Source organism: Dermacentor albipictus, chromosome 3 (assembly GCF_038994185.2).
Source record: "Dermacentor albipictus isolate Rhodes 1998 colony chromosome 3, USDA_Dalb.pri_finalv2, whole genome shotgun sequence".
Classification (NCBI taxonomy): domain Eukaryota; kingdom Metazoa; phylum Arthropoda; class Arachnida; order Ixodida; family Ixodidae; genus Dermacentor; species Dermacentor albipictus.
This window is the reverse complement of record NC_091823.1, coordinates 193,103,822-193,131,074: the sequence shown is the minus strand read 5'-3', so window position 1 is coordinate 193,131,074 and position 27,253 is coordinate 193,103,822. Positions and strand designations below refer to the sequence as shown.

The following is a 27,253-nucleotide window of genomic DNA, read 5'->3' as shown; positions in this document are numbered from 1 at the left end:
CGTCGAGCAGCAGTGACGGCACCATCAGACAGCGGGCATATAAAGCCAACACTGCACTCGGCTACCTTCAGTGGGGCGGCAGCACGGCAGCGGCAGTGGCGCATAACCACGCATGACTTGTTCTACAGGTCGGTTATTACTCTCATGTATCAAGACTACGGTCAAATTGCCTATGTCAATTAATGCTGCCGCTCCCTGTGAAGTGTTATGAAGTTTCGTGCATGTGGTGTTTAGATCTAAAAGTCTTGCTTTCCGGAGATGTAGAAACAAACCCTGGCGCAACTGTGGAAGAAATACTGAAACAAATTTTGGACAAGCAAATTCGAATGGACAACAGGCTCGCCAATTTGGAAGAGAGCCTTGTTAAAGGGACACTAAAGCGAAACAATAAATCAGTTTAGACTAATGAAGCATTGTTTGAGAACCCTGCTGGCAGTCATTTCAAAAAGATAGTTAGATTGTTATCTTAAAACTTATTGTGCGCAAGAAACAGGGGCGAAAAATAGAACACAAGGACGAGCGTTTTCTAACAACTTGTTTTATTTTTGAATATCCACCTGCTTATATACCCACAGATCTGCGCGATCTAGTCATCCAGAGCACGCCTATAGCACATATAATACACACAGATCTGCGCGATCAAGTCAAGAGAGCGCATCTACAGTACATATACCACTTGTGATAAAAAACAAAGACGTGGACCGAAACCACCCGGTCAACATAAGAACAGCAAGGTGCATGAAACATCCACTTACGATAAAATGCGTTAAAGATGTGATGATAGAAGTGAATTTTCTTTATCCAACAATGAAACCGATGGATGGCTGATGCATGTTTCTTTCTGTTTTTCAATCCAGTGTGCTTCCACAATTTCCCTCGCGGTTTGATTCCTATTCCTATACAAAATGTTGGTACTACTAAGACAGGGGGAGCAATGATGTTCTTGGCAATGTGTTGCCAAATGCGTGCTAGGGCAACCTTTCAAACTGGACAAGTGTTCCCTTAACCTGGTGTTAATGCATCTTGCAGTCTGCCCTACATACACATGACCACACGTCATAGGGATCTGATATGCAACGTTCATCGCGCAATCAACAAACTGGGTCTTGCGCGGATGTTTGACACTACATTCCTTCTTTGCATCATCCGTTCTTTCGAGCTTATTTTTAACCTTAGAGCACACACTACCTATTTGTTTTTCGCTGAAAATACCACTTTTACTGCGTAACTGCCAGCCACCTTTTTAAGTCTGTGTGAAAGGCCGTGCACATACGGAATCACTGAAATCTTGGAAGCTACATCCTTTTGCCTTTGATTCTTTTTGCATTGTCCTTTATCCTGTTTAGGTTTTTTCATTAGCCTATCGCACGACGCCAACATCACAGCGAGCGGGTGCCCAGCCTTTCTCAACCTATCAGCTTGCTCAAAAAATGCATTCTTTACGGTGTGGTGACATGAATTCAACAACGCTGACCGGAAACACGAAATGACTATGCCATTCTTCACAAGCCTGGAATGGTTTGAGGCATAATTCATTAGCGGTTTTCCAGCTCGGAGTGAAAATGACCAACATACATGTTCCGGTAGGAATTCTAACTTGACATCAAGAAATTGTAGCTTGTTATCTACCGGATATATAAGTATATTTTCGCTTTTGGGCCGCTTTGGCTGAATAAAGATTCCGGAAACTTGCCATGTTTAATATTTGGTTCCTTTAGAGCACAATGTAGTCAATCTGTACCGCTATATATCATTAGTAGGCCCTAGAAGATGCCATCAAAATCCACGACGTCACAGCCCCCAGGTGGGGGAACTTAAGTAGTTGTCGCAACCCGTATTTCGTTCTTGCGCTTTTTCTGGCTTACCAAACGTCTTATCGTTGCAAGAGTGGTGTTTTTGTTGTTGTAGAACAGTAATTTACTGATGCCGAAGAAATCATGTTTTACTTTAGTGTCCCTTTAATATTACGAGTCAATGTGCTCAGGTGGAAATCCCAGAAAGAACGATTGAAGACGTTAAGCGAACAGTTCAGTATCGACAACAGCGACTAACTGATTTGGAACACTGGGAACGACGGAATAATGTTATTGTATTTGGTGTTCCCGAGACTGAAAACGAAACGCGTGAAGATATCATGCAGCAAGTTGTAAAAAATATTTTTTCCGACAAACTTGGCGTCACGATTTCATCAGTTGAAAGAATACATAGGTTTGGTCATAAGAAACCATCATGCAATAGACCTGTTATCCTAAAATTGTACGATTACAGTGGCAAGGCGGTAATCTTTAAGAACTGCAAAAAACTCAAACGAACGAAAATTTGTGTTTCTGACGACTATTCACCGGAAACGGTCGCAAAAAGAAGACTACTTTGGAAATCGGCTAAACGCGATGGCGCAAAGGTCAGTCTTGTTCGCGATAAGCGTTTCAATAACATTGCTTACACATAGGACTTTGAGCAGAATACGCGCATGAGACTGCGCATTGAATTACCCCCGAAAACATTTACTGACGCGCAAGGCACCCCGAAATAAGGTTACTGTACATTAATGCACGTAGCATAGTGAATAAGGTAGAAAAGCTTGAATACTTGTCATTGCTTCACGACGCACAGCTTCTACCAGAAACGTGGTTGCACAGTGACGTGCAGGACGATGAGGTATTTCTAAGCGCTCACAATGTGATCCGCAAAGATAGAGCAACACGAGACGGTGGCGTGGCGCTTCTAGTGAAGAAACCACTCAGATATGAAACTGTGCCATCAATAAACGGGCATGAAAGCGTGTGGTGCAAACTATTTCTTGGCAATACCATTTTGCTAGTTGGCGTTATCAATATAGCCCCCGGAAGCCCTGTTGAAGTTTTGTATGCGCATGACCAGAATTTAAATAACATAAGGAATGCCAGAAGTATAATCATTTCAACAGGGTATTTTAATTTACCAGGTGTCGATTGGGATGCGAGAATTACCGGGCCAGTGGAAAAGCCTAGCGCTGATATAATGTTCGAGATTATGCTTAAGCATAAATTTGTTCAGGTAGTTCATGAGCCGACCAGGACACAGGGGCAAAATAAGTCTACGCTAGATTTCTTATTTTTCACTAACGGAACATTAAATTTTAATGTTGACATTGAGGAAGGCATATTCGACCATAAAACAGTAGTAGCAATTTTAAGTAAAGGTAACGCGCAATTAGAAAAATATTCCTCTGTATATGTGTATAACTTTAATCGGCTGAAGACATGTCGATTACTGACTACTTAGAACGTGCTCTCGATAATATGCCGGTTGATAACGACATAAATAGGGTTTAGAGATACTTTGTATCAGTTGTTCGCGCCTGTTTAGAAAACTATGTGCCCAAGAAAACGAAGCGAATAGGAAAACCCAGTCCATGGGTAACTAGAAACATCATTCATTTGAAGCGGTGACTAAATCGTGCATGTAGAAGGATGCCAAGGCGATGTGCAGAAATAGCCAGTCTCAGTACGCATGTTAGAAAAGAATTAAAAGATGCGAAGGCGGCATTTTTTTCAGCAACAGTGGTGGATTACTTACAAAACTTGCCTCAGAAATTCTGAAATTACTTATCTGGTTCTACGTGCAACATTAATGAAATTAAGTTAGACGCAAATGTCTGCATTAAACCAGCATTGCTCGCACAGGCTTTTAACAGTATGTTCAACTCGGTATTTACACCTGGCAGTAATAGGCACCCCATAAATGCGAGCGATGGTTTGTTGCTCTGTGAAGATAGAAATGTTATTGTGCTTTCTCGAGAAGGCATTCTAGCATTGTTGTTAAAACTGGATACCAAAAAATCTTGAGGCCCCGATGAAATACCCAATGAGTTTTTAAGGCGTCATTGTGAATGCATATAACATTTTTGGTCTAGAATTTTCGCAATGTCATTTCGTATCGGATGTGTGCCGGAAGATTGGCTCCATGCACGCATCGTACCTATTTTTAAAGCGGGCAATAAGTTATTGGCGGAAAACTATCGGCCAACTTCCATTACATGCTCCACCTGTAAAATGTTAGAACACATAATATCGAAACATCTGGTTCAATATATAGAAAATAACTTATTCTACAGCAAGAAGCTTGGCTTTCGCCAACGTCTGTCAACAGTGATGCAGCTTTTTGAGGTGTCTCATGGTTTCGGCGTCGCAATTAACAATAAGGAACAAATTGATGTTGCAGCAATTGATTTTTCGATGGCTTTAGACCGGGTGTGTCACACAAAACTCATTGAGAAATTGTATTAACTTGGAGTTAATACACAAATTGGAAAATGGATCTATGAGTAACTTACAAATATAAAGTAATATGTTCAAACAGCAGGCGAAAGATCATCCTCCTTGCCTGTTTTATCTGGTGTGCCACAAGGTTCGGTTTTAGGACCAATTTTGTATCTATTAGATGTAAATTACATTGCTAATGACTTGCATCCTAACATTGAACTGCGCCTATTTGCAGATGATTGCCTTATTTACTGTCGCGTTAGGAATGTCCAGGATCAAGTGTCGTTGAACGAATGCTTGCAAAGAATTAATGACTGGTGTGTTACATGGGACATGAAAATTGATTTCTATAAATCAGCTTACGTGACTGTATCTACCAAGCAAACCCCGTTGCATCTTACAGAATAAATAACAGCCCACTTCAACAGGTTAGTAAGCTTAAGTATCTCGGGGTCACAATCACGCACAATTTGAATTGGAATGAACACATTGAAAACATTTGTCGTTGTGCTCAACGCAAACTCGGTCTGTTAAGGCGAAAGTTGAAAGATGCTGCACCCGAGGTAAAGCTCAAGGCGTACTAAACAGTTGTACGGCCCACACTGGAATACGCATGTATATTCTGGGATCCGCACCAAGTGGGCTTGATAAGGAAACTGGAACAAATTCAAAGACTAGCCGCACGGTTTATCTTTAATGCTTATCAAAGGACGCAGTCTGTAACTGCCTTATTATCTCTTGCCGGCTTGGCCGATCTCGCAACGCGCAGAAAAATAGCCAGGTTGAAATTCTTGTACCAACTGTATAACAATAAATTCAATTTGGACTCCAGACTATACTTGCGTCCCCCTTGACGAGTGCCCTCACGTATACAGGTCACCTTCATGCTGCAATGCCGTATGTGCCGCGCGTTGATGCCTTCAAATTTTCCTTTCGTTTGAAAACTATAGTCGAACGGAACAACCTTGACGCAGATGATTTATTAAAACGCACACAACTGAATCATTTGAGCGTAAACTGTCATGTGTTTGCTGAACGCATTGTTTGTTTGTTGTAGAACTGGTGTTACGTGTTTGTGGAAAACTCTTTTTCCCCCAGCCCTGTACCAGCCCGCAAGGGCTAACATTATCGGAAATAAATAAATAAATAAATAAATAAATAAATAAATAAATAAATATATAAAAAGAAATAAATAAAACCTCAATTCATTTCAACCCCCGTATAGAAGATAACGCATTCCTATAGAACGCAACGTTTCACTCCATAGATTTTCCTAGGCTTGCATGTTTAAGCCTGATTCAGCTCAGCCGTGGGTCGGCCCGGTACTGCAAAAGAACAGACTGGTGGGCTAGCTGGTGCTACATTACCTGACGTAAATCGCAAGTGAGCACAAAGGATGATAATGCCAAGATGCGATCTATGTTGCGACGGTGGCTTCTTTCCTTGTTGTATTCTGGTATATATGTATTAACCATGTGCAATAAAGTTTCAATTGTTAGTAGCGCTGCGTATTCGTTCTCTTCTGTTCTCCTACCTGCTCTCTTGCACTTTACCTCAGGCCAGTATTGCGCTACCACTGGGATTGACCCACGCTCCACGTAACACCACTCTGTAACTGTTGAGTGAATAACTTTCTACGACGGCTGGCTTAGTTTAACCTACACACAAAAACCGTTATCGACCGTTCATAAGAATTTGCTTTCTAGCTACTATAACGAAATATAAACATGGTGCCTAGCATAGTTCAGTGATGAAAAACGGAAAATGAGTGAGAATTCTCGCATAACGCATAAAAATGAGAGAGGATGAGTATTCAGCAACTATATTCAAGCGACATAAGAAACCTCCGCACTCTTCGAAAACTCGGTACACGTCAATCATAATGTCACCAAGTATATTATAACGTAACCAAGTCAAGGGCACAAATAGCTGTCTGTTGGTCGTGGCTGAGAGTGTCTGGACACAGGACGCATTGTGGTGTGCGTTGAGGACGACGTCTTGCGTTGTCAACATCTGCGCGCACAGCGCTGTGCATGCAACTCGGCAAGCAGTGTTGAGGCGTAGTGGCCAGTTCTTGGCGTGTGTCGAGAATCGAGGCCGTTCAAGGAAACAACGCTGAAGACGGTGTCTCCGAACGGAGTGCAACGGTGGCAGGGGCGAAAAACTGCGACTGTCGCTGTGCCTTATTGCCCTTGCTAATTCATGCTGCGTCACCACTTCAGGTGAAGGTACGGTTGTGCAGGGCAGGGTATTGTGACTGCCAGCAGGATGTTGGTCTCGAGATGGCGTGGCTAGTCTGGCGGCTGCTCGTATGTTGCGTTTTTGCCAGTGCTTTCGTCAGAGGAGCTAAGGAAAGCAGATGCTATCCTCGTTCGTATTGTCGGGTTCGCGTAATCCGAGAGAGATGTATCAGGCTGGAGTGGCAGTGTACGTTGTGAGCAAGGTGCTGGTACGGTGAAGCCGTACTGCGAAATCACGAACTGCCGCAGGTTCTCGTAGTTTCCCGTGCCTGGATAAAGCCGGAGCTCCGAAAAAAGACCGTCTGGCAGCTCGCTATAGGCGTGGAGATAGCACAAGTGTGGGTCGCTGATGTTTTTAGCGTAGAAGTTATATACAGACGTAGAAACCAGACGACAAAGCTGCTTCGGTAAAACTTCGGTGGGCCATGCATCCGCTGAAGGTGCGAGCAGAGAACATCTGAATGCTCAGAAGAACTTCTTGTTGGGCGAGTTGATGCATATTAGCAAACAGTTTTATAACTGCGCGAACAAACGACCACAGGGAGAGAGCCCACAAGGCTGGCGCAGACTTCCAACTATCTTTATTCCACAAAGACCACATATAAGTACACCTCAGAAATACACCACTGTTCGTGAGCGGAGAAAACATGATCACCCAAAAACTTGCTGTTCAAGAAAAACGTAACCTAACTACATTGATCAATAACCCGCATTTCATTGTTGTGCATATAAACTGAGGTGTCGCTGACACAATCATCTCCCTCCTTTCTAATATGATACGCCTCGCGTAACTCTCTCGCTCGGCTATCTCGGCACCGGCACAATATTGCTACGGTACAGTATTTCCGATCACCAAGAGGCGAGCAGTGTGAAGACGACGACGGCGATTAGAGGCTAGCGCGGGCTGTTGCCTCTTGGCCAAATGCGGTGTATTTCCCTGTAAATAGGACGTGTATCCCCTACCTCGGATTGATGACGCCCTTGACTGCCTCCACGGTGTTCGCTATTTCTCCTCTATTGACCTTCGCTCCGGCTACTGGCAAGTTGCCGTGGGCGATCTCGACCACGAGAAGACTGCCTTTGTAACACCCGACGGCCTTTATCAATTCAAAGTGATGCCGTTCGGTCTACGTAACGCTCCTGCCACTTTTGAACGCATGATAGACTCCCTTCTTCACGGTTTCAGATGTTCCACGTGCCTGTGCTACTTGGACGACGTTACAGTATTCTCCCCAATGTTCGCTACCCACCTCGAGCGCCTCTCAGCAGTGCTGGACGTTTTTCGTCGAGCCGGTCTGCAACTCAACGCATCGAAGTGCCAATTCGGCAGCCACTAGATTACCATCCTCGGACATCTCGTTGACGCAAAAGAGTGCAACCGGACCCAGGGAAGATCCATGCTATTACGCACTTCCCTGTTCCGAAATGTGTCAAGGATGTGCGCAGCTTCATCGGTCTTTGTTCATACTTCCGCCGTTTCGTGAAAAATTTTGCCGCCATAGCACGACCACTAACAGAGCTTTTGAAAAAAGACGCCCCTTTACAGTGGGGTGATAACGAGGCCTCTGAATTCTCGCATCTAATCAACCTTTTTAGAACGCTTCCCATTCTGGCCCATTTCCATCCTTCTGCGCCTGCCGAAGTCCGTAATGACGCCAGCGGTCACGGAATTGGCGCAGTACTGGCACAACGCCAGCGCGGCCACGACCACGTTACGCTTACGCCAGCAGGCTCCTCTCGCCCGCGGAGCGCAACTATTCCATCACTGAGCGTGAGTGTCTGGCCCTAGTTTGGGTGGTTGCGAAATTCCGCCCATATTTATAGGGCCGACCCTTCTACGTTGTCACAGACCATCACGCGCTTTGCTGGTTGTGCTCGCTGAAAGATCCTACAGGAAGACTTGGTTGCTGGGAATATTCGTATTCCGTCATCTGCCAATCTGGCCCACTACACAAGGACGCTGACTGCCTGTCTCGCTACCCGGTCGACGAGCCTGATGACGCCGACAGTATTACCGCCAACGGCATTTTCTCTGCATCTGCCTTTGCTAACAGCGTCAATGAGCAGTACTGAGACCTATCGCTGCGAGCACTCATTGAGAGTCTGCTGTCTACACCTACCGACGCATCCGTTCGCCGATATGTCTTCCAGGGCAGCATTCTTCACCGAAGGAGCTTCCTCCATGACGGCTGTGCTCTTCTTGTCGTGCCAAAACATCTACGACTGACAGTTCTCGTTGAGATACATGACGCACCCACTGCAGGACATCTTGGGGCAATCCGCGCGTATGACCGCGTCCGCCGCCGCTTCTATTGGCCTGGTCTCGCTCGCTCCGTCGGCCGCTATGTTGCTGCCTGTGATTCCTGCCAGCGTCGGAAAACACCTCAGGTGCTACCTGCCGCTCATCTCCAGCCAATCGCCATCCCTGTGGAACCGTTCTTTCGTGTTGGATTAGACCTCCTCGGTCCATTTCCCACGTCATCCTCCGGGAACAAATGGGTAGCCGTCGCAACTGATTACGCCACCCGATACGCTATCACGTGGGCTCTCCCTACCAGATGCGCTACTGACGTGGCGGACTTTCTCTTGCGTGACATTATCTTGCTTGATGGCGCCCCGCGAGAGCTGCTTACTGACCATGGTCGTAACTTCCTTTCGAAAGTTATTGCCGACATTGTGCGTTCCTGCTCCATTCAACACGAGCTGACTACCTCATACCATCCTCAAAGCAATGGCCTAACAGAGCGGTTAAACCGTACTCTTACCGATATGCTGTCCAAGTACGTTTCCAAGGACCACCACGACGGGGACATTGCCCTTCCTTACGTCACATTTGCGTACAATTCTTCTCGGCATGACACCGCCGGATTTTCTCTATTTTGTCTACTGCATGGTCGCGAACCGACCTTGGCCCTAGACACGGCACTTCCTCCTGCGGCGACGTCAACAAGCCAGCATGCGCGCGACGCCATCGCCCTCGCCGACCATGCACGCCAGCTTGCCCGTACTCGACTGATGGCCTCGCAAACCACTCAGCAATGTCAATACAACGCCCGCCACCGTGACGTACAGTTTTGCCTGGTGTGCTCGTGCTCCTGTGGTCGCCCTCTCGTCACGCCGGACTTTCAGAGAAGCTCCTTTCGCGATACACAGGGCCCTACCACCTGTGACGTATGAAATTTCTCCTGTCAGTTCAACGTTGTCCTCTGCTCTGGTATCTAGTGATGTCGTGCACGTCAGTAGGCTCAAGGCCTACTACACTGCTTCCGAGCCCGGCCTTTAGGCACTCCGGGACGGCGCTTTTGCCGCTGGGGGTAGTGCTACGGAACAGTATTTGCGATCACCAAGACGCGAGCACTGTGAAGACGACGACGACAATTAGAGGCTAGCGCGGGCTGTTGCCTCTTGGCCAAGTGCCGCGTATTTCTCTGTAAATATACTTGTATATAGCTTTTCGTCTGCGTCTTCATACGTAACAATATCTGAACTTTCAGGATCAGCTTACACGGGCGTGCCAAACTATGTGTAGGAAGGCGCCCACTCGCTTTATTCTTAATCGACAATCCATGCTCACGCATGCGTATGTTACCACAACTTCCTGTTTGGCCTACGTAGACATTGTCGCATGATAGAGGAACCTGATAGACTGCCCCAACACTGCAATCTACGTAGGAATTGGTGTGCTTTATTCCGCACGCTTGGGACCTATTCGTGCTTCTTCCTATGAGCGAGCATAATCCAGCAAGCTTGCCAGGAGCCAAAAACGCCACCTGTACTCCATATCGTTTCACAACTTTTTTTCAAATTTTGGGAAGTCTTGTGAGCATAAGGCACAACTTTACGTTCTTTTATCTTTGCGTGCCCTTGCAGCTTCAGTAATATTGTTTTCCGTTTTAATCATCTGAAGCACTGCCTCTGAAGCACCACCCAGGACCGAAAGAAACGTCACGCGGAACAAGGGTGTCTTCGCTACGTAGCGAAACGTGGTGCAGACCGCGAAAGTAGGTATTAATGTATATAACAGTATACGCATTATTGACATACGTATATAATAATAATATATGGATCCTAAGGAATATTTGAATTACGTACAGGCCCACACTTCATATAAAATTTAACACCTCTGCCATGATGCGATGTGCCATTTGAGGTCATAGTAATGCTCCACGATCTACGCGATTATGAACAATGACGCACAACAACGTTTCAAGCGAACACGTCTCCCTTCGTGTTCTGTGGACTGTGGAGACAAACAGCAGTGGTACGGGAAGGTAACGTTAACATCAACTCACCACTCTCGCATTGAATTAGATCCTGATGAAATTGCACATTCGCTGCCTACATCAGCGCTAATTATCGTCAATCAAAGCAAACAGCGTACAAAGCTTCGCTCACATCAAATCCCACAGTGCGTGCGATCCGCAAATGTTTTTTTTTTAACTTGCGTGTATGTGAGCAATGAGGTACGCCGCGCCTGGGAACTAGCAGTCGCGCTCATGGGTCGAGTGGAACTCACGATGCTCTCGTTCATGGTGCAATCGTCTCGGTCGTTGTTGCTGCAGTACATGGGCCGGTGTCCCATGGTGATGATCCAGGGCCTCTCGCGGCGCCGCTCGGCCCGCGTAGCCTCCTGCGTTACGAACGTTTCATCGGGGAGAACATGCTCTCGTAAACGGTGTTTTTGTTTTTGCGGTGAACCAATAACATTTTAGTGAACTATTTTTTTGAGGTAGTTGGTTGAGCGAAGGATACAACAGTAGCGCGGAATAAACGGGCGAGTAAACAAGATTGGCACTTGCTTCCAACTAAGGCTCATCGAAGAAGCGCGAGATCTAAAAACAAATACTGCACATGAGTGGCATCAGGCATCAAATTATTGATAAAAAAAGCGTTTGATCAGACACATTAACCACAAGGGCCCGCGAGACAGCCACATAAAGCCATACGCCACGGCAGAACCATGCGACTAACATAAATATTAGGTATTATAACAGGTATTCACGAGAACGAAACAACTGGGTTAAGGATGAGCCGCCGAAGATGAGCGAAATGTGCCCGAAGTGAATTATCATTTCCTCCTCATTATTTTAATAACCCTGACACTATCGCCATCGCAACCTCGTGGTCTCTGCGCTTAGGGGAAGAGCGCACCGACGGCTAACCGCGTAGCGAGACCCCGACGCTGGGTCCGACACCGCAGTTGCCACCGGCCTCCGATGCCAGCGCTGCGCCACAAGTTTGATGCAGCGGCGGAGTGGAAGAAAAATGCCGTTTATTCATTCAGAGTCACCACTCCTACAGGATATCAGTGTGGGCGCCCATGTTGCAGAATATTCAACGGCTTAGAACACAATAAAACAGCTATGTCTTGTCGCCATATGTCATTCCTTTTCTATGAGTCGTTGGATATCTTGCTGTAAGAAATCTCTGCGCGACTCACCCGATTTTTGTGGTAGTAAGGCTCGGTGGCGAGATAACAGCTGCGTCAACATGCGTCTCCTTAGGGCTCCCAAGCTCAAGTTTGGATGAATGGATGGATGTTATAAGCGTCCTCTTTGGAACGTGGCGGTGGGTTGCGCCACCAAGCTCTTGCTATTATACTGCCTAATGTCCTACCTAGGTTAAACCATAAAAAAAAACGCTATGAACTCTCACAACCAAATTTTCTGACCACCTATTGCGAAATGTGCTTTTTTACGTCTCCGTCTTTTGTCGTTTCCCTACTTTTGTTCAACCAAGCCTCCAATCGCCTCTTGCTAATCCCTATTGCGGACATGTTTACTTTTCCACTGCTCTCGCTGAACCCAAGGACTTCAAGGAGGCCAGTGGTGCCTAAATCAACCGCTGGGTAGACGTCTTCACATTCTAATAAAACATGCAGTACTACTGCGCGATCAGCTGCCACAACAGTGACACAAACACCGAGGGCCTGCAGCCTCCTGTCAAGTTCTACAGTTTCGCGGGTAGATGGTAATAAAAGGAACGCAGCAAAAGGACAACGGCTGTTCGAAGGATCAATTAAGTCATAAAGCCGAATTTTGCCGTTTTACTCGGTGCTCAATATAATTGGCGGCAGTGTTGTTGCTTCGCCGCTTAACTTAGTCGTGACAGTTTACTCGTGGCGACGTGAATAGCTAACACGACGTCCTTTCAACGACGCATTGAACGTTGGTTGGTTTGCGCGTTCGACGAACATTGTGCATTTTGGTGTTTGTTTGACAGAGCACATGACCAGTAACACTTCTGTAGTTGCTAGTTTAAAGCAGTTGAGCGCTTTAGCACAGGCGTGCGATCAGGTAGCCTACTGCTAAAAGAATGCGGACAATACTGTGGGGCACCTTGAATATGCGGGTTGTGCGTTGAGAGGAGGGCAGTGGCGGTTTGAATTGCTTTGGCTCTTGGTCGTTCTTTAGTACCGGTCCAACATCAGCATGTTCGATCGTGATCAATCCCAACACGAATAACAATTTACGGTCGCGATCGAGGATGTAACTGCTACACGGACCAATAATCGGGACTCAGCTGAGCTCACTGAGCATAATGGTGCGGACGACAGCCTACGATTCAGATCTACTTGATCCGTATCGTGCAAGATCGTGATATAAAAGTGCCCTTACAGAACCACACGATACGGATTCGACTCTAGAGCTTTCTAAAGTGCCTGAGTGACAGCGTTTTAAATTCACCATATGATTAGACAACTGAAGGACGTCACAGATATGTCGCGAGACGCGATGATAGAAATGTCTCCCTTGGTACTTATGAGGAGGCTTTCCAGGCTAGTTTCGTCACGCTTTTTTAGTCTCTGAAGAATCACTCGCCTGTTTGTTTTTTTTTCAACATGCAGCGATGTCGCATAACATCGCACCACTCAGAACGACCGAAAGCTGAGCTAGTTGGTAAGGATTCATTGTGCAAAATAGAGGTGAGGTGTGCAGGTAGGACACAAGAGTAAAGAAGTAGACAACACGCATGCCACTATCAACTGAAGGGAGCACTGAGGCGAAAAAAGAAAGAAGACACAAAACTCATCTGCGCATGCTCAGGAATGGTAATACCACATGTCAATCGGGTACACGTGCCGGTCTACGTGAGATATAACTGTTAAGGCACTTAATCTCTTCCTTATGTAAAGTAATCGAAGGCTGACTCACGCACGCACTTCCGCCAATATAGATATGCCATGCCTCGACCATAAGACGCGTATCTTCATTCTTGTGCCTGTACACACTAAACATTTTTACACCCATATGGGTGTTAATAGGGGTGCTTTTGGCATTTACACCCATGCCCACACCCTTTTAGCACCCTTTCCGGCCAAAGCACCCTATCACAAGGGTGTATACCACACATAAGGTGACTTTGCTCGAATAAGGGTGTTAAATCGACGCCTGAAGGGTGTTGAACGTATTGATGCATAAATCTGAGTAACGTGTACACGACCACGCATTGAGCAATGTGTGTATGTATTGCATTTTTAATGCGAAAGCGTTTCATGGCCTTTCAGGTAGGAAAGGTGGCGTTCTCCGCAACAACAATCCATACGGGACCCTGCTCACGCCAATATTGTCATTTCCCTTGAAAGCATTCAGAAAGCATTCAGAATTGCGCCGCCCGTTTTATTCTCTCAAATTATTCACTTCATTCTAGCGTCACGTCCATGAAAAGAACACTAGATGAAGCTGACCTTTGGTTACGTCGCAAATACATTCGTCTCTGTCTTTCTCATAGAATATGCTATAATTTAACCCTTCTCGTAAAGAAAATCTTTTCACCACACCAAGTTCTCGTCTCGCATCGACCATCAACACAAAATTGATGTGCCATTCTTCCTTTTTGCCAAGAACAGCCACTGAATGCAATCGCCTTCCTGCCTCCACAGTTTCAAATTGTGACACCACTAATTCAAGGTCGCCGTTCAAATTATCTTATGGTTTGATTTTCTATTCTTGCGTTGCATTGCAATTATCGCATATTTTCACCACTCCTTTCTGTTGTGCCTACTAGGCCTTGAATGTATGTATAATAAATAAATAAAATGCGAAGTCATCACCGTCTTGTATGACGTCAGTACTGATACAGAAGGTAGTAAATACAACAACGTTAATTATGAGCAATTATGGGTAAATAATGTGAAATAATGTGAATAAGGGTGGAATAAATTGCATTGAGGTTCGTACAAACTATAGCACGGTGGATTACGGGAGATTAAGGTAGAACTGTGAAGAACACGTGGCAATGTATGAACTAACGTATCATGGTCACGTGACAATTGCAGGTGTAGATGCGTGAAGGGATTAAGTTTTCGCATTCCTAAGTGACTGTCAATATTTCTTCAAGGATTCTGATGTTACTGGCATGACGGCCACTCCAAAAATGTATCATCCAGAAAAAGAACGCCCTTTCACTTACAATTCCATTATCATTATTTTTCGTGCTCACAGGAATATTAACATCCAATTAAACACTTCTAGAAAAACTGCAGTAGCAGAGCGAAAACACGAGAGCAACTTGTGCAATTCTGCACTAATATTTTGGTGCCCTTAATAGCCCAACAAAATGTGGTGAAATGGAAGAAGCTGTTCGGATACATTTCTGAACAAAGAGGGACGTGCTGTTAGACGAGCCTCTGCTGTGCAATGGCATCAACGTACAATTTGCATGGTGAATCCATAAAGAAGACTTATAGAGGTGAGATCACGTTGGAAGTTCTCAAACCCGAATTTCCACGTACCTTGCCTAAGTCATTCAGAGGTTTACTAAGCTACTGATTTGCTTTCTAAGTGCATCCTCAAATACAGTTTGTAAGGCTGAGCCTATATATTAAGGGCTGGTGTCGTCAAAGCTGTAATTTCTTATCCAGAGCATACGCACTTGCAAACGCAGTCTTCAGTCTCCTCATGAATGTTTACGCGTCGCTGTCGCACGACCAAGATGTGAGCGTCTTTATCGCTGAAACTACGCTGTGACCTCGCAAAGTTGCTTCGTTCGGACGCAGCAAATAATCTAATCGCAGCAGCAGAAGAGCGCCGATCGTCTTGCTCACGGTCCCGATTTGTGTACTGTACCCTCAGTGATGCAGCACAAACTGCGCCCCCCCCACCCCAAAATAAAATGCTCGGCACGAAACGTAGTAGAAACTACCCGCCTCACCGCTCTAGTTAGAGACCACAACGAAGCAGCAGCAAACAGGCGGCCATGCGAGCAAGCAAACCTGTCAGAATAAACGTTCAATTTGCGCGGCCGCCCCAAGCCCAATGAAAAGCGACCGGAAGTGACGGCCGACGCTGTACCATCACTTCGGCGCGCGGCAGGACGGGAAGGCGGAAGCTGCGCCATCATGCTTGTTTTCGCGTGCGTTCGCGTCGCGCGCTGTGCGAAATAATTTTAAACGTGTGATTAGTTTTGCGCGCAGGGTAGAAAAAGATGTGGCCCTTGCTTTGTGTATTACTCGTGCCCCACTTCAAACCAAAGCGTTCGTACGCACTGGAAGATGGATCAACGTGCCCGGTCGGTAGTACTGGCATGACGGAAATTTTCAGGCAAGTGCCCGTTTATTTGGTATTTGGTTTGTTCGCTTTAGAAATATCTCGCTGTGATCTCGTAGCATAATTCATAATTCGCTAATGTAAGAGCAAGAGCAGCTGCACTCCTACTAGGGCAAGTTAACTACCTCGATCGCGTCCCGTGTGACTAATGTTTGTCAAATCTACATCGGGCGTGGTGCGCCTGCATAGTTACGCTTTGTTTCTCAGCGCTTGAGCGTTCATTGATGTGATTCTCTTGTGCGTTCAGCGCGGCTGCTTGTAATACGGTCGTTCGCACTTCAGTTAAATGTGGTCGACCACTTTTGCGTCGCGTAGAAAAAGGACTGGCTTAGCCACCTTTCGAAAGAACCGGCGCGGTATTGGTTCTCCCTGATGCGGTCGCGTGCTGCTGTTGCTGCTTGCCGGACGCCTTCAGCATTTTTTCGGCTCGCTTTGTCTGTGCGTGTGCGCGTGCTCACGCTCGGCTCGATTTGTGTGTGCGTGTGTGCGCTCAGCTCAGCTCGCTTTGTGTGTGTGTGCGTGCGTGCGCTCGGCTCGCTGTGTGTGTGTGTGGGCGCGCGCGCGCGCGCGCGTACAGTACATGCCGGTTTGTATGGGCCGGCGTGTTTGCGCGTGTCTAGTGCGTACGTGTTTTGTGAGTGTGTTGTCTGTGGGTCGCTGTGTGTGCGTGCACGTGTTACCGTGTCTGACTGCATGCATATATGTGTGCTTGTTTGTGTGCATCAATGTGCGCGTGCGCGCTTTTGTGTCTGCGCTTTGAGAGTGCGTATCCTTGTGTGTGCGTGTGAGTGCGTTTTGTGTGCGTGCGTACGTATTGCATGAGGCCGGTAGTTTTACTCGCAATAAAACTCTTCCGATTTGGTGCAGCGAGTGTTCCCGCCTGAAAGCCGAGTTTGGTTTCAAGCCACCCTGGACAACTGCTGTATGAGGCGCCGTTTCTCGGGAGCACTAGTGGGAAGGCGCCAGGTATACGCTTCGTCCTTTTTCCTCCCATGCCCTGATGAATCGATATCCTTGATTGTTATTGTGAAAGGAACATTACATCCAGAGCATAAATAAATGATTAAGAAATCTGGTAGTGTGTTTTGCCATTACACTAGTTCCAATCTTAACGACGTGGATTTCCCATTAGCCCACATTTCTTTTGATGCAGACAACCGCTGAAATTGTTAGCGGCAGGTTATTCGAGACGTTCTACGTATATAGCAATTGTCTTCAGGAGCTTTAATGAATTTTGAAAGTTTGAAGTGTTGTGCTTCAGAGGTATCATACACAAGCTTTAGGTCTCCGGGTAGTTTGCATGCCCTTCGAGAGCTGTCACCCATAGCCCTATTGAAATTCGTAACTACAGTTCGGAGCACTGGGGAAGCTAGAAGGCTTGTCCTGGCTCTCAAGAAACTGTTTAAGCTGGAGGTGTAGGTTGAGGAGTTTGGGGTTGGTAACACAAAGGATTTTCTATGCCTTAGCAGTAGGAGTGACACAGGATAAAAAAAAATGTATGTGTGTCGAGCGTAGGAGCTGCTCATGTGGTAGAGGCATGTGTGTGCGTGTGTGTGTGTGCGCCCATGCATGCGTGCGTGTGTGTGAATTCGCTCCTCAAAAGGGAGTATGTGTGTAAGTGAGCTACTTCATTGCTGGTCTGTTTGCCGAGAATTGGCAAGAAAACACAATAATCAATTTAACTTGAAATAATAAACTTCAAAGCATACTGGCGTACTGGCGACAGCAGCATTTGAGCATACAAGCAAAAAAACCAGCCAACCTACAAAAACCAGCCCATCTGCTTCGCGTGTGGCTTTTCTGGCCGCGTGGCACAGTTCTGCCGCAGGTGGGGCTCGTACCCTACCGGCACTGAGTAACCACTACGAAATGCTCTAGACACAAAGTCCCGCTATGCTCCACCAGTTCCGCACTTTGCGTCTTCTTCTTATCTTCAACGCTAGTCGGTCTCAATCTCCCCGTCGACGCTCACTGTCTTCCATTATCTGCCACCCTCCAGCTGTGGAGGAAAACTAATAGGCGCACTTCCGGAGGCAAGAATTTGGATCTGATCGCACTGCGGAGTTGCTCGTTTATTCCCTGCGAATATCAATGAAGTTTATGCCTAAGGTATCGTCGTTCACGCACTTGTCAACACGGGTGCTGCATTGTCCGTGATTGCCGACCAGCTTCGCCGTACGCTCGGAAAAGTCCCAGCACCGTCTTCTGCCATTGGGCTACGTACAGCAAGTACTGAGTCAATTGAGTCTTCAGGAACAAGCACCGTCTGTGTCGCCATAGAAGAGAGTTTATACCACATTGAGTTTGTTGTTCTTCCCTACTGCTCTCATGTCATCATTCCAGGATGCGACTTCCTATCATTTCATCATGCAGTTACGGATTGTACCCGTGAAGAGCTTGCGCTGACTCCATTTTACTGCCATTTTTCTGAAGATTTGCCTGTATCTTCTGCTAAGCATTCGTCGCCATCGACACCGATATTTCTTTCTCTTCCACCCTTGTGCCCGTGTTCTGTGCTGCTTCCTACGATATTGCTGTTCTCTCCACGCCGTTTAAACTTGCTGCACGCCATCCCCTGTCTTGCTCCCTTGGCCCTGTTTCCCAATCACCAGGATTCTCGCGCACTTAACGTTTTGAATCCCTTTTGGTGTCTGTCAAGTTTACGCCATGGCGAGTGCCTCGGTAATGCTGACGAATTTCACGCGAGCTCCGTCTACGATGTGTCTGATGACTCCACTCCTCTTCGTATTGACGTCATGGCGCTTCCTGTCTCTGCGTCTGAGCCGGCATGTGACAGAATGTTTTTCGGTCTATTGATCCTAAGCGGACTCTGAGCCAGCGCACACTGGTCGTCGACTTCCTTAACCGATTTCCGCGTTCTTTTGGCTTCCAACGATAATGTTTAGGACATACCTCCACAGTCGTTTATCACACCGAGACCGGCAGCCATGCACCGCTACGCCAGCGTCCATACCTTGTGTCCGCGATGGAACACCGTGTCATCGACGACCACGTAGGAGAAATGCTCCAACACGGCGTGATACAGCCTCCGAGGAGTTCCTGGGCCTCTCCAGCAGTGCTGGTCAAGAACAAAGATGGGAAAATTTGTTTTTGTGTGGACTATCGATGACTCAACATGACAACGTGGAAAGATGTCTAGCCTCTTCCCCGTATCGACGATGCACTGGACTGCCTCCAAGGCGCTGAATTGTTTTTGTCCTTCGACTTACGATGCTGTAATTGGCAAGTGTCAGCTGCGAAGGTCAGCTGACAAAAGACGTTGTCAGCTGCGCCGTAGCCAGCTGCGAAGCAATTGACCACGGCCGCGGTCAGACCTGCGACGCAGTAGAGGGTGCTAAGAATCCCTGGCTCCGGACAAGCCGCCTTTGAAATATTGTTACACACGAGGTGTTCAATGCAGAACAAGATGAATCTGGTTGATAGGCGCGGTTGTTGAAGAGCGGTCTCGCGACAGCTTGGCTAACGTCGTTCTCCTCTTTCTTTCATCTGGTTGTCTGCGTGGCAGGCGTGGTTCATGACAGCTTGTGACATTTCCCCGCTGGCAGAAGAAGCCCGCCGGGCGAGTCAGTCATCTCGTGGATTGTAACGCCTGAGACGCGCGACGTGTGTCACTTCAGCCTTGGCCGAGCGTCGTTCACTGCTTGTGAGACGCGCAATGCGGTAGTTTACTTCGCTGACGCGCTCCAGAATAAGGTTAGCACCGACGTAGTGGGCGAGAAAATTCTGGCACAAGCCACACTTCCGCAACGGCGTCCAGAGCCACACAAGGTCACCAGGATCGAAGTGAACGTGGCGGTGATGCCCGTCATAGCGTATCTTGGGCCGGTCCTGCGACGCTAGGGTGCGTAGCCTAGCGAGGCGTCGCGCTTCTTCTGCTGGACATAGGATCTCTTCAATTGATTCGTTTTCATGAGCGAAGTAGGGAAATATGGTAGCGCGGCGGACGAGCATACAGAAGAAAAAATGGTGAGTAACCAGTGGTCTCGTGTCTTGCGGTATTGAAGGCATAGGTACTGAAAGGCAAGATACTGTCTCAATTTTTGTGTGCTGAATCGACGTACATGGACAGCATGTTGGCAAGCGTTCTGTTTGTGCGCTCGACCAGACCATTAGTTTGTGGATGGTAGGGCGTAGAATGGCGGAAGCTACATGAACGCAGACGAAGGGTTTCTTCAACCACGTCCGCGGTAAACTGTCGCCCACGATCGCTGATTACTATGCGAAGAGGTCCATGTCGGAGTATAACGTTAGCCAGCAAGAAGATAGAAACTTCTGTAGCTGTGGCCGATGGCAATACGGCGGTCTCACAATAGCGGGTAAGGTGATCTACGCAAATGATAACCCAACGATTACCCTTGGAGGATCGCGGGAAAGGGCCCAGAAGATCTATACCAACTTGCTCAAAGGGGACGCTATAAGGGGGAACTGGTTGAAGCAGGGCATGTGGTGCTTGTGGCGGAAGCTTGTAGCGCTGGCGACGTACCGTTCGATATCTTTCCGCATCTTAGGCCAATCAAAACGTTCTTGAGCCCGGTAGAGTACGTGTGGAACCAAGATGACCGGAAGTTGGGTCATCGTGCTTGGCGTGTAATACTTGGTGGCAAAGGTTCTTGGGGACAACTAAAAGGTAGCGTGCACCGGTGGTCGAGTAGCTCTTCTTATACAGCGCGCCACCATCACGTAGGCGAAAGCGACTGCCTGCAGGTGACTCCTGTGCTGCCGTGAAGAGCGGTTGTAAGCTCTCGTCCTTGTGCTGCTCGGATATAAAGGTGCCCATATCCGGAAATTACGGGGACACAAAAGCGATCTATCCATCAAAATTGTCTGCACCACATTTAGTTCTTTGAAGTGGCATCCGAGAGAGACAATCAGCGTCAGCATGTCGCCGGCCACATTTGTAGCAAATAACGAAATCGTATTCCTGTAGACGGAGGGCCCAGCGCGCTAGTCGCCCTGAAGGATCCCGCAGATTCACAAGACAGCATAGCGAATGATGACCTATTATCACAGTGAAGGGGCGCCCATAGAGATACGAACGAAACCGTCGCACGGTGAAGATGACCGCCAGACACTCTTATTCGGTGACTGTGTAGTTGCGCTCGGAGCGGCTCAAGGACCGGCTAGCGTAAGATATCACGTGCTCACTGTCGCCAACACGCTGAACTAGCACAGCACCGATGCCTACGCCGCTGGCATCGGTGTGAATCTCAGTTGGGGATGAAGGATCAAAGTGGCGAAGAATTGGTTGGGATGTCAACAGAGACTTGAGCTGGCGAAACGATGAGTCGCAATCTGCAGTCCACTCAAAGGGAACGCCTTTTTGGAGAAGGCGTGTAAGGGGATGAGGCATCTCAGTAAACCGGGGAATGAATCGGCGAAAATAGGAGCACAAGCCGAAGAAACTTCTTAACTGCTCGACAGAGTTGGGTGCTCTAAATGCTTCTACGGCCGCAGTATTTTGTGGATCTGGTCGTATACCTTCTTTAGCGACCAGATGGCCTAGCACAAGAGTTCGTCGTTCCCCGAAATGGCATTTTTTTAATTGAGCACAAGACCCGCTTTCTCCAAGCAGTCCAAGACCAAATCCAAACGTTTGTTGTGCTCACTAAACGTTTGCCCGAAGATCACAACGTCGTCTAAGTAGCACATGCAAACTTCCCATTTTAAGCCGCGTAATATCGTGTCCATGAACCTTTCGAACGTTGCGGGCGCGTTAAACAACCCGGAAGGCGTCACGTTAAACTCGAATAGTCCATCGGGTGTTAGAAATGCTGTCTTTTCTCTGTCGTCTTTGTGTATAGGAATTTGCCAGTAACCTGACCGTAAATCAATTGAGGAAAAGTAAGATGCCGCAAAGAGACAATCGATGGCGTCGTCAATTCGTCGGAGCGGATATACATCTTTCTTAGTAACGGCGTTTAGGCGACGGTAATCAACACAGAACCGCCACGTACCGTCTTTCTTCTTCACCAGTATCACGGGGGCTGCCCAAGGACTAGATGATTCTCGAATGACGCCTTTGCATAGCATTTCTTGGACCTGATCACTGATTATCTTGCGTTCTGACGGGGATACACGACAGGGTTTTTGTCGGATTGGCTGGCCGGCTCCTCTGTTGATGCAGTGACGAGTTCTGGACGCAGGAATTGATGGCGGGCCATCGTGCTTCGCAAAGTCGAATACCGAGGTATGTTTCATAAGCAGGGCCATCAAAAGTCGACGCACGTGATCGCTGAGTGACTTATCAATCATGGAATCCCCTATGAAAATGGTCATTGCCTTTATGTTTCCTTCTTGTGCCCTATGTGACCTTTATGATTCCTTGTTCTATGTGTGACCTCCGGGACGCCAACTTTGTGTGTACCACATGTTTACTCATCCTAACGTATACCTCGAGGAAGTGACCTTTATTATGCCTCTAGGATGTGTCCTTTATGTTTACGGCAGGATGTTAACTGGGTGTGTACTATGTGTTACCTGAGTGTACACTTGAGTGCACATGTAGGTGACATAGAGTGCACATAACAACTGTCTGTACATATAATACAGGCAGATATATCTGTACTTTGTGACAGCCGTTGATACACTCTGCAGAGTCATTGTAAGTACTAAATCTTGATTTATCCTTTCCTTTGCCCCAAGAAAACAACCCTTATTATAATTATTGTAGTATGTGCCCTTTGTGTTTACGGCGGGATGTTACCTAGGTGTGCACTTCAGTGCACATGTAGGTACCATAGAGCAGTAATCTATATATGGTGCATGCACTCTTTATATGTTACCTACATGTGCACTTGAGTGCACATGTAGGTAACAGAATGTGCGCAGTAAGCATCTTTTGCGAATAGCACCGTTAGAGCTATCTGTACTGTATGTTAGTCACTGGCAGATTCAAGGAAAAGGCACTGCTTGCACCCCTCGCACTAGACATGCCGACCGGCACTAATTGTGGCTATATTGTGCGGAAAATCGAGCATGCCATGAAATAGGATGGTGTATATAATCATTTATGCCATGCATTCTCTTAATATATAAAGTATTTCTTACTTTTTCAACCTGCTATTCTCCAGTAGCAAGTCATATGCAGAAATCTGCAGTATTTAACCTAATATGCATGAATTTCATGAAAGTTGTGCGCCAGGCTATCAAATATAGTTGATTGAGTGTGTCTTTCAGATGCTCCGCTTCGCCTCCAGTTTGGGAAATAATCTACTTAATTTATTTATCTGGCTATATATATATATATATATATATATATATATATATATATATTGTACTGAAGGCACTTGGCAGTGGGCATGGTGCTAGTGGAGGAGAAGAAGACGACGTGAAGTGCTTGCTTCCCCGTTACGATATAGCGCCGATCTGTTTAAGCCTAGCGCCACAACCTATAACTAGGGACCTTTCTGCTAGGCGAACACCCCCGTTGCATTTGGTGGAGCTGCTGGGTTTACCTTCGACATCCTGGAACTCCGCAGCCGAACGCTACCGCCAGCTGTTGCAATGGATGGACCGGGACCATCCCAGGCTGCTGCTCCCGTGCCCCCCGCCATCGTCTGTTCTGGCGTCATCCGGCAGCGCGATCCGGCTATATTTAGCGGCACAGACGACCACGACGTGGAAGACTGGCTCGCCGAATATGACCGTGTAAGCGCCTATAATAGGTGGGACGACCGCGCCAAGCTGACAAACGTCATCTTTTATTTGACTGACGTGGCCAACCTATGGTTCCGCAATCATGAAGCCGATCTTACCACCTGGTCGGCTTTCACGGCAACTTTGGCAGAGGTCTTCGGCCGTCCCGCCGTTCGCCGGCTTCGCGCTGAGCAGCGCTTGCGTGGTCGAGCTCAACGCCAGGAGGAGACCTTCACTAGTTATATTGAAGACGTGCTCTCGCTATGCAAGCGCGTCAACTCGTCTATGGACGAAGCTGACAAGATCAAGCACGTTATGAAAGGCATCGATGACCAAGCCTTCCAGATGCTTGTCGCGAAGAGTCCGCGGACGATTTCCGAGGTCGTACAGCTCTGTCAGCAGTACGACGAGCTGCGCAAGCAGCGTGCATCAACTCGCGCTGCTCAGCAGGACACCACGGATCTATCTCCGTTGGATTTCGGCCACGATGCTACCGACATCTCTGCTTTAATGCCGGAGATAAAGCAGTTCATCCGTCAGGAAGTGGCACGCCAACTTTCTCTGGCGAACAGCACACCCGAGCCGTCGACAACCTTGGCTCCCTCGCTTCGCCGCGTCATTCAGACCCAAGTTGCCGCGGCGCTGCCATCTGCCCCTCCTCCGCAGCCTGCAGCTGGACCACTCACTTACGCTGACGTTGTCGCCCGGCCTTACGCCCCTCCGGCTCCTGATGCCTACCGGGCCACTGCCACCTTCCATGTGCCGCCGCCACCTTCACGCCCGATGGTCGTCCCTAACTCGGCCGCTGGAGCCCCTGTCGTCAACCCGTGGCGAACACCTGATAACCGGCCAATATGTTATTCATGCCATTTTCCGGGCCACGTAGCACGATTCTGCCGCCGTCGCAGCCCCCGTTTACCTGACAGTGGGGGTGCCTCAAGCTACAGGCCTGCTCGACTTCCGCGTCAGGACCACTCTAACCTTCCTCCGGACACCTCTTACAGTCGCCTCCCCTTCGATTCACGCCGGTCGCCTTCCCCACGTCGCCGATCCATTTCCCCGATGGTTCGCCGACCCAGCCCAGCCCGAGAGGAAAACTAGCAGTCGCAGTTCCAGAGGCAAGAACTGCGTTTCCGTCGAACCTTTCAAGGCCTCATTCTGCGCCGGCGAACGAAATTGAACTGTCCGTAGACGGCGTCACCGTACACGCACTTATCGACACCGGAGCCGCCGTTTCTATTATTAGTGAGAAGCTCTGCCGCAATTTGAACAAAGTGACCATTCCCCTTACCTCTCTTTCTCTGCGTACGGCAACCTCGCATCGCGTTCAGCCTTCAGCGTCGTGCACAGCCCGGGTTGTCATTCAAAGCGTTCTGCATGTTATCGAATTTGTCGTCCTGCCTCGTTCCTCGCACGACGTTATTCTTGGTTGGAATTTCCTATCTCTGAATCAAGCTCTTATCGACTGCGCTCGTTGCGAACTTACGTTATCAGTGCCGTGTTTTGACCCTGACGACTATTATTCTCCTAAAGTTGTTGCCGCCTCTGACATCGATATTGCACCTTTCTCCGCCGCTCTGGTTCCTGTCTTATGTAGCTCTGCTGCGAACTCATCTGTCCTGTTTACGCCGTCGACCACTTGCGCGCGCCGCCGGAACTTTCTGCTTCCGTTTGCTGTCGTCACTTTTTGCGAAGGTTCTGCTGCCCTTTACGTGTGCAATCCGTCCGCCTGCCCATCATCCCTACTCCGCGGCGAGTGCCTGGGTACAGCTGAAGCATTCGATAGCATTCTCCCGGCCACCATGTTTGGTGATACGGCATCACTTCCGATTTGTGCCGTAACTCCTGCCGCCGCGACCGATGCCCCTGTAGACGTCTTCGCTCGTTCCGTCGACGCAGAACTCACACCTGCGCAGCACACCGAAATCATCAAGCTCCTCCAGCGTTTTCGTGCCTCATTTGACATTGGCCAACCATCCTTGGGCCGGGCGTCCGCAGTCGTTCACCGTATCGACACCGGCCAACAAACACCATTGCGCCAGCGTCCGTATCGTGTGTCGGCCGCTGAACGCCGTGTCATCGACGAGCACGTTGACGACATGCTGGAGCGTGGCATCATCCAGCCCTCTAACAGTCCCTGGGCATCTCCGGTTGTCCTTGTTAAAAAGAAAGACGGCTCCATTCGGTTCTGCGTCGACTATCGCCGCCTTAACCGAATAACGCGCAAAGATGTATATCCTCTGCCGCGCATCGACGATGCCTTGGACAGTCTGCAGGGAGCGGAATTCTTTTCCTCGCTGGATCTACGCTCCGGGTATTGGCAAGTGCCCATGGCAGAGGCCGATCGCCAAAAGACAGCCTTTGTAACTCCTGATGGGCTATATGAATTCACCGTCATGCCGTTCGGCCTCTGCAACGCGCCTGCCACTTTCGAGCGAATGATGGATAGCATTCTTCGAGGGCTGAAGTGGAAAACGTGCCTCTGTTATTTGGATGACATTGTGGTTTTTTCCACCGACTTTGCGACGCACCTCAGCCGGCTCGAGCAAGTCCTTGCGTGCCTCTCCACTGCAGGACTGCAACTAAATTTGAAGAAATGCCACTTCGGCGCTCGCACGCTTACTATTCTCGGTCATGTAGTTTCCAAAGACGGTATCCTCCCGGACCCCACGAAACTTAGCGCCGTAACCGAGTTCCCCAAACCAACCACCATGAAAGAGCTTCGCAGTTTCATCGGCTTGTGCTCATATTTCCGGCGCTTCATCCGTAACTTTGCCTCTATCATCGCCCCCTTGACGCAGCTTCTCACCGGCAGTTCTGACCTATCAGCCTGGTCCCCGGCATGCGACGACGCATTCCAAGAACTGCGACGCGTTCTCACCTCTCCTCCGGTACTGCGACACTTCGACCCATCTGCACCAACTGAGATCCATACGGACGCTAGCGGTGTCGGGCTCGGCGCTGTTCTTGCGCAACGCAAGGATGGCTTCGAAGAGTACGTCGTCGCGTATGCCAGCCGCACCCTTACCAAAGCCGAGGCGAACTACTCGGTTACTGAAAAGGAATGTCTGGCCATCGTTTGGGCAATCGGAAAATTTCGTCCTTATGTGTACGGGCGTCCATTTGACATCGTGACCGACCATCATGCCCTATGCTGGTTATCTTCCTTAAAAGATCCAACTGGTCGGCTCGCCCGCTGGGCATTGCGCCTACAAGAGTACGACATCCGCGTTGTTTATCGCTCCGGCCGAAAACATTCAGACGCAGACGCTCTATCCCGGTCACCCCTGCCCTCCGGTCCTGACCACTCGTCTATTTCCACACATGGAGCCTTCGCCCTCAACATTACCGACATGCCATCAGAGCAGCGCAAGGACCCATGGATCTCTTCGCTTCTTGACTTCCTGTCTAGCCAGTCGCCAGCGCCACTTTCTCGGACGCTCCGTCGTCAAGCAGCGCACTTCATCATTCGGGATAACCTGCTGTACCGCCGCAACTACAATTCGAGCGGTCGCAAGTGGTTGCTTGTTATACCCCGACACCTGCGCCCTGACATCTGCGCCAC

The 27,253-nt window shown here is 48.3% G+C and overlaps 1 protein-coding gene across 4 annotated transcripts in view; it reads right to left on the bottom strand.

Moving 5' to 3' along the window:
• Positions 1-27,253, bottom strand: part of LOC139057690 (acid phosphatase type 7) — a 297,629-nt gene that overhangs the window by 28,653 nt on the left and 241,723 nt on the right. For 2 of the 4 annotated variants that reach the window (XM_070536423.1, XM_070536422.1), the window contains one exon: positions 11,001-11,114. The exons of the other annotated variants lie outside the window; for them this stretch is intronic. In XM_070536423.1, coding sequence (XP_070392524.1) covers positions 11,001-11,114 — 114 coding nt within the window. The remainder of the gene's footprint in view (positions 1-11,000; positions 11,115-27,253) is intronic. 4 annotated transcript variants of the gene reach the window in all.